Source organism: Lutra lutra, chromosome 8 (assembly GCF_902655055.1).
Source record: "Lutra lutra chromosome 8, mLutLut1.2, whole genome shotgun sequence".
Taxonomy (NCBI): domain Eukaryota; kingdom Metazoa; phylum Chordata; class Mammalia; order Carnivora; family Mustelidae; genus Lutra; species Lutra lutra.
Window position 1 is genome coordinate 126,399,806 of NC_062285.1, and position 21,326 is coordinate 126,421,131.

General features: G+C 39.9%; 1 protein-coding gene across 9 annotated transcripts in view; it reads right to left on the reverse strand.

The window, feature by feature from the left end:
• Positions 1–21,326, reverse strand: part of C8H12orf42 (chromosome 8 C12orf42 homolog) — a 162,336-nt gene that overhangs the window by 80,882 nt on the left and 60,128 nt on the right. For 6 of the 9 annotated variants that reach the window (XR_007129657.1, XM_047743206.1, XM_047743205.1 and 3 more), the window contains one exon: positions 2,257–2,325. The exons of the other annotated variants lie outside the window; for them this stretch is intronic. Coding sequence is in view for 5 of the 6 variants with exons in the window: in XM_047743206.1 (XP_047599162.1) it covers positions 2,257–2,325 (69 nt within the window). In the remaining variant the exon portion in view is untranslated. The remainder of the gene's footprint in view (positions 1–2,256; positions 2,326–21,326) is intronic. 9 annotated transcript variants of the gene reach the window in all.

Below are 21,326 nucleotides of genomic sequence, written 5' to 3' on the forward strand. Positions count from 1 at the left end.
GCTCCATCCACTCCTTCAGTCTCCACTCCAGTGCAGTCACATTCTGTCCACTCTTCAGTGTTCTAAGCCTGATCTGTCTCAGTCTGTCCTTTCTGCTTGGAATAGTTTGCCTCCAAGAACTTTCTGTGAACCAGAATGTTACCTGGGTGTCCCCTTCTCACAGCTCTGGACTAGATTCAAATATCACCTTTTTACAGAGGACTCCCCAGACCACTGTACCCTAATTAAAGCCATATACTCCTGTCACCCACATCATCTTTGACCTGATAACCCCTATTTATCTTCTTCACAGCATTGCAGTTTTCACTACCTGCAATTACTGTTTTGTTTTTTTTTTTAATTCTCCATTATTTATATTCCTCATTATATGACAGGCTCCTGGAAGGCAAAGAGTTTTTCTTTACTGTTGCTTTCAGAAGAGCCTTCTGACCAACATAGGTGGTCAGTAAGTCTAATATACAATGTATGGAATTAAAATATATACACATACAAATATAGATCATTTGATATATAATATATGGCAATATCTAATGTTATATGAGATATGTTATATATAGCATATGATGTACAAGATATAATATACAACTTATATAATATGCAATAAAGTGTGGTCAGTATAATAAACAATGACAAGTAACACAGAAGTCTTTAGAAGATACACATCTCAAAATCTCTTAGTCCTCTTCTATAATTCCTCCAAAGTCATACAAATGCACAAAGAGAAGGAGAAGGAAAAGAAAACAGAGAAAGAAAAAAAGGGGACAAAACAATTTGAAAGAGGATCCAGTTATGTCAACCTCCTGATCCCATGTAGGCCTGCACTTGCTTCTTGGTGCTTACTTAAGCTGTAAGAGGAAGAGAGTGCTAGGCACCCAGGTGGCACCTGTCTATAAGCTTGAGAAGCGTTCTATCTCTATAGTATAAGCTAAATAGCAATCTCCAATCCTCCCTATCATGTGTGTCACTCCTTGTCAAGTGAATGGGCCTGTGATCCCCTTCCACGAAGCTTTGCCTTCTTAGAGCCTTAAAGTACTAGTGGTGAAATACAGGGACTTCACTGGGGTCTGTTTCCTCCTGAACACAGTCCATGCGGGGAGTCATGGAATCCTCTGGTAAATTGTTAAGAGGCTCTTGAAGCCCAAATGGAAAAATGACTGGTAGAAGAGCATATTTCAGACCCTTTATTTAGATACATTCTGTGCTTTAGTGGTATATAAGAACAGTTAGAAAACCAGGTCACATTTTTCAACTAGGTCGTGTTTCTCCTCTTCCCACAGTTGGCCTTCTTCTTTACTCTTAGAATATGATTTTTCACATCTCTTGATTTCTTCTCTTGAATATTTGCAGTTATCATATGCTACTTCTCCACAAGTAGTAATTTGGAGCAACCCTGCTCCCAGATTTTGGAAAGCAGAGACTCTGGAAGACATAATTAGCATGGCCCTCTCCACACATGCTTGGGACTTTCTGATTTCCTCAGTGTCAGTGAGCTGTGTGGTCCTCTCCAAAGGGCTTTGCCATTCTGGTGTGGTAAATAGGAAGGAAATGAAGGCAATTAGAGCCCTTTGGATGTAAATTTAAGTGTTGGCTGAAAGGTTTTTTTCTTTCCAGATCCTACTTTTGTCCAGAGAACTCTGGTGGAAGGGAACCTGGGAAGTTCCCACAGCTCCATGACAACTGGACAGGCCAGCCATGGCGACCATCTCCATGTGCACATTGCAGTCATTTATAGACATGCATTTGCATGCTGTAGCAACAAACACTCACAGTGGCTTTCACCAACAGGACATCATTAGCAACCAGTGGGTAGAATATGGGATGGGGGAAGAACATGTCAGTCTTTCTGACCAACTGACTAACATGTCAGTCTTTCACTTGATGAACTCAGTCATTTATTGTTATTGATTATATTAGATGGCATTATTATCCTAGTTTCTGTATGTTGTGCCACACACAAGCACTGCACACACACCTAATGTGCGGTGACTTCTACTATTGCTTATCCAATGAATAAGTTATTTTCTCAGTTACATAATCCATGTAGAAAAGATAAAAATGTACTGTAAATCTCAGACAGAGATCCAAAATTCCATAGGATATGTCTTTTAATGTTCTCCTTATTTTGAAATTTAAAAGAAAATATTTCCCAGTTATAAGGTAAAAACAAAATACAAATTTTCTTATGCAACCAGCTACTGAAACCAAAACAATTCCACTATGGACACCATTCTGCATAGCACCACTCTACTTACTCACATTTGGATGGGATATGTTCCTCTCCCATAGGGTTGCAGGTCTCACAATGGAAATGTAGCAAGAGGATTTCTGAAAGATTTGAAACAAGGCCCTTAGTATCACACCAGTAATTCTCACAAAGATATATTTCCATTCCTGAGATAATTTTTAGGGAGACTAAGAGCTAATTCACTTGAACAATGGCTCTTCATTCATTGAGTACCTGATATCATCCAGAACACAGTGCTAGGTGTTGGGGGAACAACAGTGAGCCCTGACAGACACGATTCCTACCTTCAAGGTCCAGAAGAAAACACAGGCAGTAGCTAAAGAATCATACCAAAAAAATGCAAAATCTCAACTGGAACAAATGTTATGAATGAGAGAAATGAAGTATTTTGAGAACCTTGTAATATATAGGATGAAATAGATTTAAACATTTACATCCTTTGCCATGTGGCTTTGAAGTCCTCCCCACTTGAGTAAATGAAGTATGATTCCTTGTCCCATTGATGTTGAGCTAAGCCCCATGACTTGCTTTAGCCAGTGACATGTTCACACATGACAGGAGCAGAAGCTTTAAGTGTACACGCAGGGTTTGCCTTGGCCTCTTATGTTCCTGTCTTAGCTAGGGGAAAACAAACAAACAAAAACATGCCCCAAGTAGTCACTGGTCCCAGAACAAGGAGACAAAATCTAATAGACTAGACCCATAGCCTTAAGCCAGTCCCTGCTGAGCATAGCAGAGCCATGGCCAACAAGCAGACCAGAGAACATAAATAAGAAACAAATGCTGCTTGTTGAAAACCACTGATTTTGGAGTTGTTTGCTGTGCAGAATTATCATAGCAGAAACCTGACTGATACAAATATACAATACCTACAATAGGTCCATTTGGGGGTCACCCCGAGGATGTGCCAATGGTATGGAATCCTGGAACTTTGATACTAAAATATCAAACCTCAGTAAGATAATATCAGGATTTATTTTCATACTTCTGCTTTTCAATTTGATACTTTATATTTGTTTATTTAGTCACAACCTTCAGGTCCTTGAACTTTTATTGTTTAATATTTGCTAAAATCATGCCTCAGCCTTTCATTGACCTGCAAAGCCTGTTGTCATGAAGACAATATCCTAACAGATCTATGACCAGGCTACAAGAATATGTCCAGACACCAGGAAAACAATTAGTCTACCATATGATTTCCCTGAGGAAGTTAGAGTCTAAGGCAGAATTAGTACTCAGAGAATCACACAAATCAAGGCGAAAGTTCAGTGACTGTTATGAGGGACAGACACAAGGAGTACAGACATAGGTGCAGCCAAGGACTATAGATGATGCAGACTCAGCTGATGGAAACAGAACCCCAAAAAGAGACAAAACTGGAAGAGACAGGGATTTCTCTGAGATCAAAATATCAAAACAAAAGGACTATGACAAGAGAAGTAGAAGTTTCCAGATGGAAGAATAAGGAAAAAAGATCCAAAGAAGAGTGGGGAGCATAACAAGATTTCAGAGTGCTGACACTGAGCAACTGTAAGTATACCACACTGGTACTACCTGACATGTGCATGGGGGCATTGAGTCACCCTTGTCTTCCTACAACACCAGGAAATGTGTGTTTAATACAATATCCCTGACATCAAATCCATGCCAAGCACATGGTAAGCGTCCAATCAATAATTTTAAAGAATGCAGGTGGACTGACTGATGATACCAAAAAAGAGTCACAGAGCATAAGAACTGGAAGGAATACTACATCACCAACATTCCTATTAGATACTGCTCAGTCCACACCAGCATGTAACAACCAGCCAGTGACCAAATTTTAGCACCTGGGTTCTGTGCTCAAGCCCATACATAATCTTCTGTTCTGTTGTCAGCACACAAATGGCCCTCAAAACCCAGCTGTCAAGTTTGATTTGGAAAGCAACTCCACATCTGTGGGAAAGGGAAGGGGTCTCACTTACAAAACAAGAATTGCCAGGTGGAGGGTAAAGCCCGTCTCCATGATGTGGACCTCAGTTCTCCTCCTCAATGGACCTTCTGCCATGCACTCCAACCATGTATCTTCACATATCTGATTGTCTTCTGGTAAGTAATTCTTGTCTAGGGCAATTAGCACCAAGCACTGAATGCTTTCCCAAGCCACACTGCTGTGACACATTTCTTATTTCAACACAGATTTCTCAGTGCTACTGCCTGAGTTATTCAGGTTGTGGATAACACATTCCCCATCATTTAGAGTGCAAAGCAAACAATACCTCCTCAAGTTGTTCAGTGCACCACCTGAACACCTGTACATAAAAATCCTGAGACTTTCGCTGTCCAAACAATAAGGCTTTATGATAGCCAATAGTCCAAGGGAATCATGTTTATTCTGACTGTTCCATTTTATAGGAGATTCTTTCTAAAGGGTAAAGACATAGGTAAGCAGAAAGAATCAGGGGTTGGGGTTTTCTGATTTCTTAGAAAAGCTTTATCTTGAACTTTAAAGCAAGCCTATTCTGCAGGTAGAATTTCTTTGTAAACAAAAACAAAAACAAAAAAACTATTGTAATCAAGAAGCAAAAAAAATGTCTTGGAAGAATAAAGGAGCTGGGATATTCATTGCCAGTCATTAACCTGATTTTCTAATGAATATGGCATTAGGCATTCATTAACAATCATTTGTGTTTATGTTGAACAGTGGGTGTATAATGAAGGTTGGTAAATGAAAGCAAAATTAAACCAGGGAATTTTGGACACTTATAAAGCAATTAACTTGTTTGGCAGTAATTACACATTGAAAGCTAAATCAAGTGCATTTAGAAAGCCACAAGAGTCGCCACATAAACCAGAGGTGCTTTGCTCTAAAATAATAGGAAAACCTCTCTTTCTTTCAAAATGAAAGAGAAAGGCAAAAGTATGGTATAAATGACAAACGAGGCCCAGTTCTAATGAAAAGAAATACGGTTACAGCCTATATGTTAGGGAAGAGGCAAGTTACTGAAAAATAGGGACAGCTCAGCTAATTAAAAGAAAGAAAGAAAGAAAGAAAGAAAGAAAGAAAGAAAGAAAGAAAGAAAGAAAGAAAGAAAATACTTTTGTGACAAAAATGATGTGAAAACAGGTGGTATGTGCTGGAGAGTTCAAGTTTTCTGTTCGTGCACACAGGCATGAACATACATGCGTGCCCACGCACACATACACACACACACACACACTTGACATATTTGAACTACCTCTTAGATGTGTGAAGAGTAAAACCTGAATCGACAATCAGGTTTTTGGATAGCACTGCATCTCGGGAGTTATGGAGGCTCTGCCACTGACAATTTTGCAATTTGATTCCTCCTAGTATTTGACTATAGTCCTTTATTCAATTTAACTCTTGGCATTAAAGGCCAGTCATTAAAGGCAACCAGGGGAAAGCGCAGAATGAGGTGTGATGAAAGAAAGCCCCAGGGAAGAATCAGTACTGAACTATGAGGAAGCAAATGAAGTGAACTTGAGATTCCATGTGGCTACAATACTCATAACCAGAAACTTTGCTCCAAAAATATTAAAAAATCCAAGAAACCTTTCAAGATAAATTTTCTCAAGAGTTTTCCAGCCTACCAGAGTGAGCCAAGACACACTACAGAGGTATTGTTTGGTTTTTTGCATATTTTTTTCTTTCTTTGGCTGGAGAAGCTAGTCTTCAGATGAGCCCAAAGGTCCTGGCCAAAGGGCAGAGCTTTCCAAACTGGAGGTTAAGCATTTTCCTCCAAAAATCTGAAGATTCATGGGCCCTTCCCATATGACAAATATCTTCGTAAATAGGGTTTGTGGGTGCTTAAGGGTTAGTAACCAGAAGAAAGGTTCCCAGGGGGATCTATAAAGGGCGGCTGGCTTTGGGGAAACATTTGCAAAGTGCTCGGGGATCAACTATGCTAAAGGCAAATACTTGCTTTTCCTTGGGATTGGAAGAGAAAACGGAAACCAAGAGAGAGCTCTGAAATCCTCACTTAGGTCATTTAACTGCTACCAAAAAAAAAAAAAAAATTATGTTTGCCATGATGGGGTGTGTGCATTTCTTTATAGAAATAGGGCCCTTCTTTAAAAAGATAAACATTTTTATTTTCAAGCAGAGGATCAAGACAGTAAGCTGAAAAACCCATTTCTCACTTATTTGAAACCATTTTGAATATTTAGATTGTCTTCCTTGTTCTAATCAAATATGGAGTGTTTTATTTGAGGTTCTTTTTTTCCTTTTTTTTTAAATTTTTATTCTTTTATTTTAGTCACCTATTTGAGATTTTTCTTGATCACAAAATTACTTCCTGGTTTTGACCAGAAACTCTGGAACAATCCTAACACCTCTTCCTGTATCTTCATAGACAAATACATTTATATAAAGGAAATTCAAGGAATACACTATTCTTGAAGATACCTGCTATGAATCCAGGACTTCTTAAATTTTATTGCACCTTCAAATCATTTGGGGGAGCTAGTTAAAATGCAGATCCTGATTCAGGGAGTCTAGCCTGGAGCCTCAGACTCTCTATATAACAAGCTCCCAGGAAATGTTGATTTCCATTCAGCAAGGTACTCATCTACTCAGCTTTGTGGCAGATAGCTGGTTTTAAAAGTTCCTAAGATCAGGACCAGAGGTTACTAAAGCCTTGGAAATAGATCAGTTCCTCTCTAAGAAGAAACCTGGAAAGCGTCATGGACCAGAAATTAAGCAATAGAGGAATGAATAATTTTTAGAAATGAAATATGCAAGGAATATGTTTCATTCCCCACTATACCTTAATGCACGCTTCCCAGCCACCTTAGCTGTTTTTTAACATTTCTCCAGTCGTTGAAATCTGGACAATTGATTTTACCGAATAATTATCAAAATGCCAAGCACTAGGTTAAGCACTGAGGATGTAACCATAAATGAGGCATAATCCCCATAATTCTCCCCCCGTGTGATTACAACACAGCAAAAAAAGATGCTTAATGTACCAGAGGAGCACCTCAACCAGAGCTAAGGAGAAGAATATTTAGTCAAGTTAAAAAATATCAGGGGCACCTGGATGGCTCAATTGATTAAATGAGGACTCTTGATTTCAGCTTAGGTCATGATCTTAGGGTCCTGGGATCAAAGCACAGGTCAGACTCCACACCTAGCAGGAAGTCTGCTTAAGATTCTCTCTCTCCCTCTACCCCCTTCCCCTGCTTACACACCCTCTCTCTTTCTCTCTCTCTCAAATAAATAAATCTTTAAAAATATCTATCAGGAGACGCTTCTTGGAAAAGATGTTGAATCTCGAAGCTTGAGCAAAAACATACCTAGTTGAAGAAGAGGAAGTAAGAGTATTGTTAGCAGACGATCAGCGTGGGGAAATGTCTAGATTGTGAGAACATTCCGACTCCAGGCAAGATAGGAGGTGTGTCCCTACAACAGCTCCCCTAACCCTCCACCAGAGGACTATTGAGAAGTAACTATTCTTACCACAATTTTGTAGATGAGAAATCTGAAGCTCCAAGAGTTTATGACAGCCCAAGGTGATATCTCTAAGTAAGTGGTGGCACTGAGATGCCAGCATGGGTCTACCTGGTCCTCCAGCCTGTGCTTTCCGCCTGTATTTCAGCACCTCGGCTGTGGAATGGAAGGCAGGACTGATCTGACAAGGAATCAACATTGCATTTTCCATGAGGATCCCAGCCCTGATTTTTCCTTCCTCAACTAGTATTTTGCTCAAAAAACAGAAAAATAACCCACCCTAGTCCCATTGTGATTTAAAATTTTAACAGCTTTTGGGCAGACTCCAGTTTACAAAGAATTTTTTTTTTTAAGATTTTATTTATTTACTTGACAGACAGAGATCACAAGTAGGCAGAGAGGCAGGCAGAGAGAGAGAGGGAAGCATGTTCCCTGCTGAGCAGAGAGCCTGATGTGGGGCTCGATCCCAGGACCCTGGGATCATGACCTGAGCTGAAGGCAGAGGCTTTAACCCACTGAGCCACCCAGGTGCCCTTACAAAGAATTTTGTACCCATAAAAAATTAATGATTTCACTCTTGATTACATGCTTATTTGTTGCCTTTTTAAAGATCTAGATTTTGAAGAATAAGATCAAGATTGGGCCAAAGGCCTTATTGACAAAGCCACAGCTAGTACTGTGGAGCCTTCAGGCAAATTACAAAACACAAAATGTTGCCCTCTCTTCACGGATACATCCCCATGACAGGGTTTGGTGGAGCCACAAATGCACCTGGATTTCAGCCTCCACTTATCCTCTTGGCTTAGAACCCTTGCAAAGGATACATGCTTCCAACCTAACATGGTGGCCCCAAAGTTGGAGGCTTCAGCTGGGGTACACAGTACCCCACATGGGTGCACCTAGAGACTAGACTCCAGAGAGATAGTGACATGGAAAGAAAAGCTGTGGGTGTAGCACACACTACTTTTAGCAGTTTAACCGTGAGTATTAAACAAGAGATGAGACAGAAGCCAGACAGGTCAGCAGGGTCAAGTGTTGACTTCCCCCCACCCTCTAAATAATTAGAGAGACCTGAGAAAGCTCAAATAGTGGAAGGGGGTGTGAGTCGAGGAAGTAGGCTTAGGGCACACAATAGTCAACTTTAAATTCAAAAGCATCAGTTCCTCATTCTAATCCTCTCTTCAAGGAAAACAAAATCATGTGGGATTAAAAGATTCCTTGCATCTAAGACACAAACCTGATTCCTCTCAAAATGAGCACTAAGACTCAAACCTGAACAAAATAACCCACTCTTTCTCTAGGTCTTGATTATAAAATTGATTCTTCAGTTCCTCTGATTTCAGAACCCTAAGAATGACAAATAACTACCCAGTAATTATCAAAATGGACTTTCTCATTATCAAAATGGGAAAATGGATTTTTAACCCACATATTTATATGGTTATTGCTTTTTATTAAAGTGTAACTTGTAGATGAGCTTCCTATCAGCAATTAATATGCATGACAAATTGTTCATAACCAAAAACTGTATATTCTTTCTGTCAGCACCTCTTGTTAATGGTTTCCTAACAGAAAGTACTAGATATACAACTGCCGGCAGTTCTTCTCTTCTTCTGGTAGCTGGAGAATCCAAGAGACAGACCAGTTATATTTTTTGTGGCCAAATATTAGCAACTTCATCATAAATCTAAGGTCCTCATTTTTATTTGAGTACAAATAAACATAGTGAAGTCTTAAAAACATTAACCTCCACCATAATTATCAAGCATAAGAAGAGTTAGAGTTTTAGCTAGCCGTATGCTTTATCTTTTATTGTGGGTCTCATTTCAGAAGACTCATTGAATTTTTAGGAACCCGCCAGTCTAGTCAAAGAAATCACAAATCCTTAACTAACATATGCTAACTTTTCTTTGAGGAACAAAAGAAGCATCTTTGTTTGTTCCTCACCAGCAAACACCAAGCCATTTAAAAGGAGTCTTTTCAGTGGCAATGTTAGCAGGGAAATTCAATCGTATTTAATTAAGTTCTTCCCCCCAAAACTGCGCACAGAAACACCAAAAAGGTTATCAGAGGTCAGATGCCTGTCATGACTTTCTGACCCTCCCAAAATGCAAAATAAAAGATAGTGGTATCCCTGCTGGTAAGATGGGCTTCCACATTTGTGCCTCTCTCTTTCTGCTTTAATTTAATAGCAATCAGCACAATATGGCTGCTTTTTTCTGAACAATAGGACAGGCAGAAGTTGGATTTACAGCGCTGCAAGGGGAAGGTGGGAGACAAGAGAGGCTCACTATGGCTTTTAAGGTTCAATAAGAACATCACTGTGTTACCCATAATAAAAAACTTGAAAATCTACTTAATATTCATTGTTGTCAGAAATGGACAGATGTGCACTTCTGATATGTCATGAATTATCTTCAATTTCCAACTTTCTTATAGAGCCTACCTAAAAATGATATTTAGATGAATAAGATTTCTTCACTACCAAGAAGAAAATTATCTCTCTCATGCATTTAGGAGCTCCTTGATTTTAAAAAAGTAGAAGTATTTATGTAGCAATCCTTATTTTCCAAATTTCACCATTTTCACAAGTCTGCTAACAACCTTTCAATGAGCAAACACACTGACATGGTCAGAAGTACTAGCTGTGCTTCATGAAACCAGAGAAAAGCTAATTAACCCAAATTTTATTTAGAGTCTTGCATGTGCAATTACAAATAAGCTCCAGACATGGAACTTACTTCCTGAGACTTTTCATGTTTAGGAAATTGCATTCCTCAGTGACAGTGTTGGGAGAATATTAGAATCTGGAGCCCAGAAGACATCCTCAAAACCATTTAATCCAACATCCTAGCTGACATCTGAATCCCCCCAGTACTATTGCCATCTTGTTATCCAGTATGTAGTTGGACAATTCCACAAAGACCTCCAACGCACTGTTTTCTGCAACTAGTATTTGCAGGGAGGCAACCCTTTCATAAGCACAGAGTGAAAATTCAGAAAAAAGGAGCCTTAATTTTGAGATCAAGAGCCCCCAGTTTTAATCCTGGTTCTGTAGCCAACTTGGGATTTCAAGTAACTCATTTAATTTCTCTGTACTTGTGTAAATAAAAGGTAGAAATATTTGTGTGCCTATCACTGAGTGTCCATCATTGTGTTCAAATGTGTGTGCTATACATTTTTTTCCTGTAGAGCTGTTTGGTCAGAAGAGTGAATCCCTTCCAACTAGAACATCAACTCAGATCAATTGGTATTGGCTGCCTGGAATGCTATCAGGACATTGAGTTTTTCCAGGTTTCTTGAGAAAGAGCACTATGACTGATTGCATGATTCTCAACAGCACAACCAAGTCCCATGTGGATGAGGAATGTATGCCCCTATTTACCATCTTCGTTCTAGGTAATGCCTAGAGAAGAGCTGTAAGAAGAACATTTGGGGCTGTAACATTGTCCAGCAAGTACAGCTGGGAGACTGGCAGCACTGACAATTACTTCCAGAGAGGATCTCACCTTAGGGATCAGAGCAACCTTTGTCTGGCAAATCTGGTTAAAAGTAGAAGACTCTCTAAGCTCACATCCATTCACTGTCTTAGAAGTTAAGCACTAGGTTAGGAAAAAGAGGGATCAGCACTTACTGAGTACATCTCAACAACCCTACAGAGTAGGTATTCTGTTCTCTCTTCAGATGAGAGTACTGACTGAGATTGGCTGACTGTCCCAAGGATACTCAGCTACTAAATAAGGAGGATTTGCACTAAAATCTCTCCTCAAAATACCTCTAAATATACCCCCAAGAGCTTTCACTAATATCTTAATTCCCTTCAAGATGGAAGTACAACAAAAGACCATGCTGTGGTTCCCAAACTCTCTCATCCGTTCTATTGAACATTCGATTGGACACCGGCAGATTCATTTACCAGTCTTATCCATGATACAAGCCCATATGCAACTAATTAACTCTATGTGTGCCTAAAAAAATCATCAATCTTTCATAGCAATAACACTATTCTAAGAGGGATATATGTTTAAACCTATTAATCTTTCTCAATAAGCAAACATTTTAAAAGAAGGAATGATCAAGGAGGACTTACTGTCAATTTGATTACACAAAACTATAGCAATATATTCTTTAGAGAACCCTCTATTCTTTTCTTCCATTTGATAGTATCATCAGGTACTATAAAATACAGGAATTATCCAAAAGTAAAATTACAGAAAGTAAATTTGCGATGTGGGCAATTAGAAAGTGATAAAGATAAGGGGAGAGAGAGAGAAACTGACATAAAACTGATCATTTGAGGGGCACCTGGGTGGCTCAGTTGGTTAAGCATCAGATCTTGGTCATGATCTCATGGGTTGTGGGGTCGAGCCCCAAGTCAGACTCCAAGCTCAGTGGGGAGTCTGCTTGTTCTCTTCCTTCCCGTTCTTCCCCTCCCCTCAAATAAATGAATAAATAAAATCTTAAAAAAAAAACCCTGATCATTTGAATTCCATCCACTACTCCTACTCATATAAATATAGGCCATAACGGAGCCCAGTATTGTTTCTCCTGATAATGGGTTGAGTGACCAGAGCAATGAGCCCTCACAACTAACTAGGGTGCTCTGAGTTTGTAGAGCATAATTAAGTAAGATGACACATAAACACAGGTGCCACAACTGGACTTGTTACCAAGGCAGCAAACACCATCTGATACCCCAGCCTTATAAAGCACATGTTCTGGAACTCTTTCTGTTCACTAACATTTTAACTAGATCCAAATTTTTAACCTTTGAATGAGCACAAGCAAAATGTCATATTTCAAAATCAAAATGAGAAATGCATTGAACACCAAGCCCTTTTTTATTAACAGCCTTTCAATTAAACACTAAGATTATTTTACCTCAACTATACAGTAATAACCCAATAAATATCATTGTGATACAAACACACTCTGTGGTGTTTATCAGATAAACTGGAACAAAATTTGAGAGATACCAATCTCTCATATCAAAAGAGCAAACTTGGCTTTTCTTTTCACAGGAGAGGCTGAGTCGTATGTGAGGCGGGTAAAACATGAGCTCCGGAGCCTGACATGTTTCATTTGTCTCTTCCTTCCTTTCTAGCTCTGTGACCTCCAATGACTAATAACAAAAGCAATCATTTATCAAACACCTACACCGTGCCAGGCATCCACATGCGTTAGCTCTTTGACTCACAAGTTAAAGTTGTATTTGAGAAAGAAACTTTTTTTAACAATCTGAGAAAATGCCAGTCTTCACCAAATAGGAGAGCCAAATATACAAGGACAGTGGAGACATCTGAATGTCAGACCACATGGGTCTGTAAGAGGTAATGGATTTGAGTGAAGGATCACTTCATGATTTCAACCCCAGCAGCCCAGCAGACCTGTATATACTTGGTTTCAGCTGAAGGAGAACTGCACGGCCAGCAATGAGAGTAGCCTAGGGCACCACGATGTTCATGGTGATAAAGATGGCCACTAACAAGCCTACTCTGGTGAGGTAGGCAGCCCTGTGAACTCCCCTGAATGGGGTACAGGCTTTCTCTGGGGGGGGGGGGAGGGGATATTTTACGGAAACCAAAAGAAACAATAAAAAATATATATTTAGAAGGGTGTAATTGTTTATATTATAAATCCAAGCGTGCCTGTCGTAAACTCCTGGGCATCAGAAACCCCTTTCTTTTCTTGTGGATTCTGGTCAAGTCAATGAAATTAATACATTTTGTAACAACATATTCACATTGTCTCACGTATCCTTTAAACCACTCAACCCTGCTACTGGGAGGAAGCCACAGTCTGAGACACCAGAGCCATTAGGTGATTTCTTCTTAATAGCCTCTCTTTCTCCCAGCACTGTCTGGGGAATGTAGGGCCAGCCCAGGGGAGGCTCAGCCAAACTATCTCTTGCCAGCATTTTCTAGACAGTGAAGCAGGCCTCCCATCAGGAGAGCTCTCCTCTCTGGTAAAAGGTGATGTTGTGGGTTCTAATCCCAGACCCCCTGAATGCAAAGCTTTGCCTCTCCCGCCGCACTCCCCTAATGCTGGCCCATGAATCAGTTAATATAGGCTCTGGCACATAACAAGCAGTGAGTAGATGTAGTTCTTTGCTTTTTTATTTTTAAGACAGCTGCTGAATAATCTTCTGCAAAATATCATGACAGTCTGTGACTCATACTTTACAGTAACATATGCTTTCAGAGTTTAATTTGGTTTTGAACAGGATTAAATGTGCTGAAAATCAGACCACAAGATTTTCATAATGAGGGACAGAACACAATAGTCACCTTACGTGAAGAGCAATTATTTAACATGAATTCACGAATTGCTTGATGGTGTTTTCTTGTGGAGACAGGCACAGCTGTTACACTGAGAAAGTGCCAAATTTTATTCAATCCCCCCCACCGCCCCCGTTTCCAGGAAGAGAAAACCCCTCTGCCTTCTCTTGCAAGTGTCCTCATTCTCTGATGGGTCCCGATGATTTAGCAGTGATTCCTAAGGTACCTTTGTCTTCATTTCAAAATGTTTGTTCCTGGCCTTTTTGCAACTGAGTGCGTATGCATGTGTGCGGTGGGATATCATTTTGGCTGCTGGTTTTTTTAATAATAAAAATGTGTGTTATTCCATGAAGATGTACATTTTATACATAATACAGAAGTTGACATAAAAACAGTGTAGAAAAAGAGTTTGACTCCCAGAGTTTTTCAGTTGATCTGAAATGCTGGGCAAGCCCTCAAGATCTGAGAGATCATTCTATGAACCGAAGGTTTAGTGCATTTCAGGGGACAACATGCAGCCAACCCTGGGCTGAGCTCAACATATTAGGACAATTTTCTTGAGAGACTGAAAATCCAGTGGAAAGCCAGAGAAGCCAGAGAACATTTCTGCAATGAGGTTTGAGGTTGGTTATCTTCAACGGGGCTATGCAGGGATAATAAATTCATGGGGAAAAGACATTTTCTTAACATTGAAGAAAGCATTGCAGTGGCCCACTACCAAAAAAGGAGCAAGTTTATTCATATATGTGCTGTGTTTACTGATGTATGCAGGAAGTTGAAACAACTTGTCTTCCAAGACAGTGAAGACATTTTTTCTCTGAAGTAACTTTACAAGCATTCTATCGCTCTATAAAAAGAATCTACTGTTCCATACTTTGCATGATTCCAATTTTGTTTTCTTTCATACTGGTGACCTTGAGAATTGATCCAAAATTCTTCGTCTCTGTTTTAGCCTTCCATACCCAGAGTGCTGTGTTTCAAAGTTACATCACTAATGAGTCAAATATTTGTTTTCACAGTAGTTACACAAAAGATATTACAACTAGTGTGTGCAAGGACAAAAGGTTGGTTTCTAAGGTTGATGTTATTTTACTAAGAGAAAGGGCCTCTCCTTCCCCCACTCTCCAACTCGTGCTTGGTAACTATATCTTCCTCCTAAGCAAAAGCCACCTGAATGCTTAGCTCAGGAACAGTTCTTTTGAATAAACAAATCACTCTCCTAAATATCTAGGAGAAAGTCAACATTAAATGTTAGCCAAAAAGAATAACATAACCATAACTTCTCTCTTCTATCCTGACATGTGACCATACCTGAGGAGGTTGAATGGGAAAATCCCCTAACTTAACTGTGGCCCAGTCCATGTGTTGTAAGTGACCCAGATCAGAGCCAACCTAATTATCTTGAAGCACTAACGAGTCTCTCTGCCTCTTATCTCTCTCTTATCCTCTTATCCCCTCTTCCAATCCATCTCTTTAGGAATCCATCAATCCTTTAGGAAGGATTGATCTTCCTAAAGACTAGTTAACCTTCACATCATTTTCCCCTGTAAGAAAACACCAAAGTTTCTCCACACTCTTTTGTTTGGCACTGAAGAACCTCTGTCCCTTTATCCAAGCTATGGTTCCAGCCAGAGCCACCATTTTCCCCTGCACACAACCCCAGATCCCCCTTCCACCCACCTCACTGTTCCCACCATACTTCACACTTTCCAGTGCACAGCAACATTCATAGTCTCTCCTCTGCCTTGACACTCTTCTCCCCTTAGTCTATCCAGGCCCCTGTTGTGGTGATCTAAGAGTCCACAAGTGACCTTTAGCGCTTTGAGAAGAGAGACTATTTTGCTTGTTTTTTAATCCCCTCTGCAACTAAGAATGTCTCATTCTGGGAAGATGCTTACAAAAGATTTACTGGGTGGTAAATGGACTGATGCAGAGATGGATAGAAGGAAAGATGGCAGACTGATGGGTAAGTGGGAGGGTGAGGAATGAATAGGTAAATGGATGAATGGATGAATCAGTGGTCAGATGAATGAGCTAAAGAAAGTGTATCTAATACAGGAGATCGAAGTAAGAGAAACAACATCTAATAAAGTCACTAGACATTAATTTTCTGGAAAAGAACATCAACTGAACCCTGATTCTGGTCTAATGCAACTTTGTCATCAATGACATTTCTAAAAGATAACTTGCTACCCTGTCTTACAGCCTAGAGCTGTTTGGAATAGTCATTAATTTCTATACTTAGCATGGGAGCAGTATTTAAATTAATCTCAGCCCAGATCTATTTCTAAAGTACTACCTAGCCAAATCCTCCTTTCACTGACTGGGAAAATACTTTGTTTTCTCAATACAACAATCTTCCGTCTGAAAATTTCTAGAATAATCAACATGGGTCTCTGAGATTCCAAAATAATGATGTTTTGTAAAAGCCTGATATCAGCAGGCATGTACTTTTCTTAGATAAGGGTGCACAGCCTTCATTTAAACCTAGAGACTCTTAGACAACACACAGTACTACCAGGATCATTTGATCTCCATCAAGCAGCAGATGACAAGCAGCTACTTGGATACAGCAGGAGGATCTGGCATAAACCAGTTATTTACAAAGCAGACAAAACTCATGATTTATAGCCAACTGCCAAGCAGGGTACAGGAACATTTTTTAAAACTTTTAAGAAGTTTTAAGTTTTAAGAACTTTTAAGAAGATTGTTTTTTTTTCTTTTTTTTTTCTTTTTTTTATTTGTTTGACAGAGAGAAAGAGACCACAAGCCGGGGCGGGGGTCGGGGGAGAGCACAGCAGACAGACGGAGAGGGAGAAGCAGACGCCCCACTGAGCAGAGAGCCTGATGTGGAGCTCAATCCCAGGACCCTGGGATCATGACCCAAGCTGAAAGTAAACATTTAACAGACTGAGCCACCCAAGAGCCCCAAGAAGCTCGTTTTCTGTATGCCACATTTCATTAAGTTTTTTGTTGGATTTTTAGTTTTGGGTTTTGGGGGTTTTCTGGTAGCCATGTTTATAAGCCATAAATGGCTTATTTATATTGTTTCTACTGTTGACAAACACCCAGCATTCTCTACCCATGTGCTTCTGGTTTTCTGAACCCATCAGTGAAAAGAGAAAATTCAATAGACGTGTCCCACACAGCTGCTATACTAGAGGAGAGTTGTTTTCTTGGTCCAGGGAAACCAGAAAGTGCAGGAAGTCTTCCTAAAGGAAGCTCCGTCCAAACGAAGCTCAGACTGGGGGATGAGCGGGCAGGCAGCATATACAATGACAGAAAGATGATGGCATGTGCAGAGAAAAAAAATAGTTCAGAGAAATGGCAGAAGTGAGAAGAAAGTGAGTTTAGTGGCAGAAAAAACCTGGAGAGGAAGCAGGGTTTACCATGGCAAAGGACCTTACAAATTTGTAAAGAAGTTTGGAATTTATCCTGGAGCCAGTGGGAGGGCAGTAGAAGTTTGAAGCCAAGGTTAGACTTTTAAAGCAAAGATACATTTTAGAAAGACCACCTAGGCCCCAAATGTGGAGGGGTTATGGGATGCAATAGACAAGAGGCCGAGTAAGTCACAGGAGACTACACCATTGATGATTATAAGGATCTCAGTGACCCCCAGCTCTCAGAATGGCCCCAGCCCAGAGTTCTGCAGGCTGGGCTCCCAAGTTCTCTGAGTTGGCTCTGTGCCCATGCCAGCCCTCCAGATGTTTGTGTCCACTCTTTTAACTGAACTTGACTTCTCCAGCCTGACCTTTGCATTTTCAGAGAACCTTACTTGAGAGTGGTTCACATTCCTGGTGTCCTCTGGGGATACATTGCCATAGCTCTGCCTCCTAGAGCCCAAACCTGGTATCACATCCCTCCAGTGAGCAGGGATCTTGCCTGAGCAGGGATTTTAAAGGAAGGGATTTTACACAAAAGGTTTTCCGGCACAAAACTGAAGCTGTGGGGACTTTTCTGCAACAGAAATTTCCATAATTATTATTAGCTGTACAAAATTATACAAAGGTATATACTGCATTCAAAATAGCATTTTTTAAAAACCAAAGGGAATGTGAGGAAGGGAAAAAGGTGCGCAGCCCTTCCTATACAACCATTTTACATAGTCGTTATCGCCATAACCAAAAACATAGAAATCCAGAGATTAATAGAAAATGAGAACAAGAGAGAAGGAGGGAAAGACTATAGACAGAAGGAAAGAGGCCACAAGAAGAGGAAGACCAAATCCATGTAAACTTGAAAATACTTTAGAAAACAAAATGTACTGATAATCAATATAGCAATCAGAAATAGCAAAAGAACTAAGTAAATACAACTTAATGAAAGAAATATCCCCATCCATTCAAATGGTCTCAGAGCTGTTCTGAGGAAAACTGCTCCAGTATATACCACAGGACTGGGATTCCCTCGCAGTACAATCAGAGTGATCACAAGTGCCTCTATAAAATGTACAGATCAATTGCTGAAATTGTCAAGATAACAGCTTTCCAGAAGGAATGACTAGTCACAAAAAGCTTCAGAGTCCTTATTCTCGGGCCCTATATACCTCGTACAACGCACCTTCCAAAAAAGGAAATACGAGATGGTCAGAAATGATGCCATTTGTATCTGAAATATATTCACTGGAGCCAGCAGGATAAATGTATGTATAATGAAGTACTGAATTTGACTGGATTTGGTATTGAATTATTAAATCAATTTTTAAAGAAAATTATTAAATTATTAAATCAAATTTTTAAAAAGAAAAAGATATCGGTCTGAGGGGCGAGAATGGAATAAATCTGGGGGTTAAAAAAAAAACCTCTATTTTTGAACGATGCCTTGTTCTATTCAAATCTCTTTAAATTGACAGAAATGAATTTGAGTCCTGTGAAGGTCATGACTGAAAAAAGAAACCCAAAAATTGATTTAAAGAGGCTCATCAAGGAGAGATCTGCAATATTTCCACGAAAGAGCCTCCTGAAATGGAAGAGAATGGCCAACAATTCCATTTTTCTCAGCATCCCGTTAATAGAACAGCCAATTATTGTTCAGCAGAAGCAATATCCCAATTCATTCTTTTTCACAAGGTAACGACTCTGGTCTGTGAGTTGAGACTATGAAATGGTGGACCAGACACACGCCACAGAGGAAAAGCGTGGGGTAGGATTTGGGGCTTTTTACTGGCTGCAGTTCATTTCATTAGAGGTTCCGAGTCTCCCGCTGGGCTCTTATTTCTAAGCCTTTTGTGTGGGATTTTCCTTTTAAAATGATACCTCAATGCCAGCATCCACATCAGTGTAAGAAAACACTTAGCACACGTCTAAGAAACCTGTAGAATGGTCATAGAAAGCACAGAAATATTTTAAAGCAAAACCAAAGGGAATAAAATGGAATATTTTAGGCCGCCCTAGCAGGTGGTTATTTGGTGGTTGAAAATCTGCAAGCACATGAGAAGGACTGTAACTGTAACAAGTAGATAAGACACTTGTGTTCCAATCATCCTAGCAAAACTAAATTGCAGACCTGGGAATATTTAAAGAAAGAAAGAAAGAAGGAAAGAAAAAAGGAAGAAAAAAAAACACAACACGCTTCAAAAGAAAAATAAAACAATGCTCCCAAAATAGGCCCGATTATGTGGGTCACTGCATACTGTGTATTTCCCCTGTAGCATTTTATCGTGGTTACTGTTGCCAGGGGACACTTGATGCTCTCATTATATATGTTTGTCTTTCACATCAGAGCCAGTCTTTTCCCTTGGATGCTCCCAGAACTGTAACAGAAATAAAAATAAGGAATGGACCCCATTATTACACAAATACCTACAAAGCAGAAGGAGTGACCCCTGTGGGTCACCGTGTTGTCCCTGGAAGCATTGATGCCCTTGCCCCGGGGGCCCCCAGCCTTTTGTCACAGGGTCAAAGCCAGGACCTCGGCTGAGTATCCTCTGTGAAGAATTAACAAGTGTGACAATTTGTGGGCCCTCCCCCCTCGGCCCCTGGTCCGGCCTGCCTGAATGCTGTAAATAGAGACATCTGGATAGGGCCCTTTCACTGCAGTAATTGAAAATGAACACGGATCAAGTTCTGGCCTGTTGTATTCATAAATCTTGAGGCTTAATTACATTAAAGGGAAATCTAGAGCCCAGCACTATGGAAACTGCAGATTCTATCAGGCGTTTGAATCATGAATCTTTAAGATAAGTGGGTTTTCTCTCCCCATCCCAGCCCCCAAGTCTTTAGTAAGGTTGAATGAGAAATTTCCAAACTGAGCCTTCCAGTTTTAAGGCACCGGGAAACTTCTGGGAAGATTTTGTGTCCCTCTAATGTATATGTGCATCCACTGCGTGTTCTCTGGTTGACATGTTGGCATTCCTCTGAGCAGATGAGCATTTCGAGGCTTACAATTAGGTACATTTCTATGAGCAATAATGACAGACTTGACAGATATTTAAAATATGTTTTCCCCCAAGTTGAGCAGAAAGTGTGTGCATCTAGTTAAAATTTAATGAGTTTCAAAAAAAGAATTATGGCAAATGAACATTCCAAAAGAAGTCAAAGCTCTCGGCATCCCCTTTTAAGATAACAAGTTGAAAATTATTTCTGAGTAATTTGTAATTCTATTGAAATATATAAATAAAATGTCTTTTTATTTGCTTAATATAAAAATTCACTCAGCTCTATCAACCAAAGATGGATTTTTTTTTTTTTTTTTAAGTACAGGACACTGGTGGTTTGTGCAGTTCATACTTTTGTTATAATTGTATGTACTGGGTGACATTTGGCCTACTTTGGCAAATGGATGGATGAGAAGCATTGGTACCTACTTGTTAGAAACACATCGATACCAATCACCAATGAGAAGTGAAGCCCTTCAAGGACACACTCCACCTGTGATCCTGCTTGCCCTGCAGACAATGCCTCTCCCAGTTTCTCAAACAGCAGTGGGGATGAGCTAATAAATGAATTTACAGACTAGATCTGTATCTCTGGGGTTAGCTGTAATAATGCAACCTGCCACTACTAGCCCTTTGTCTCCATTCCTTGGGGGTAACTACCTAGCATCAAATTAGAAAAAAACTCACTGAGTATGAAAGTATGCAAGGGACTGTGAGGGGTCTGGCATAATAGTTACCATTGATCTAGAATCTATGCTTTCAGACATTGTGGTAGAGTCTCCATAGACTCTAATGCTTTCTCAAAAGCTCACAAAATTTCATCAGGTTACACATCATTATTTCCCTTTTCTTGATTGAAAAACTGTGACTAATAGGAATTAGGAGCCCAAGACCATAGAGCTGGGGGTGATGAAGTCAAAAGGTAAATAGAGGCCATTTTGACTCTAGAGTCCATGTTATTTCCACCAAACAAAT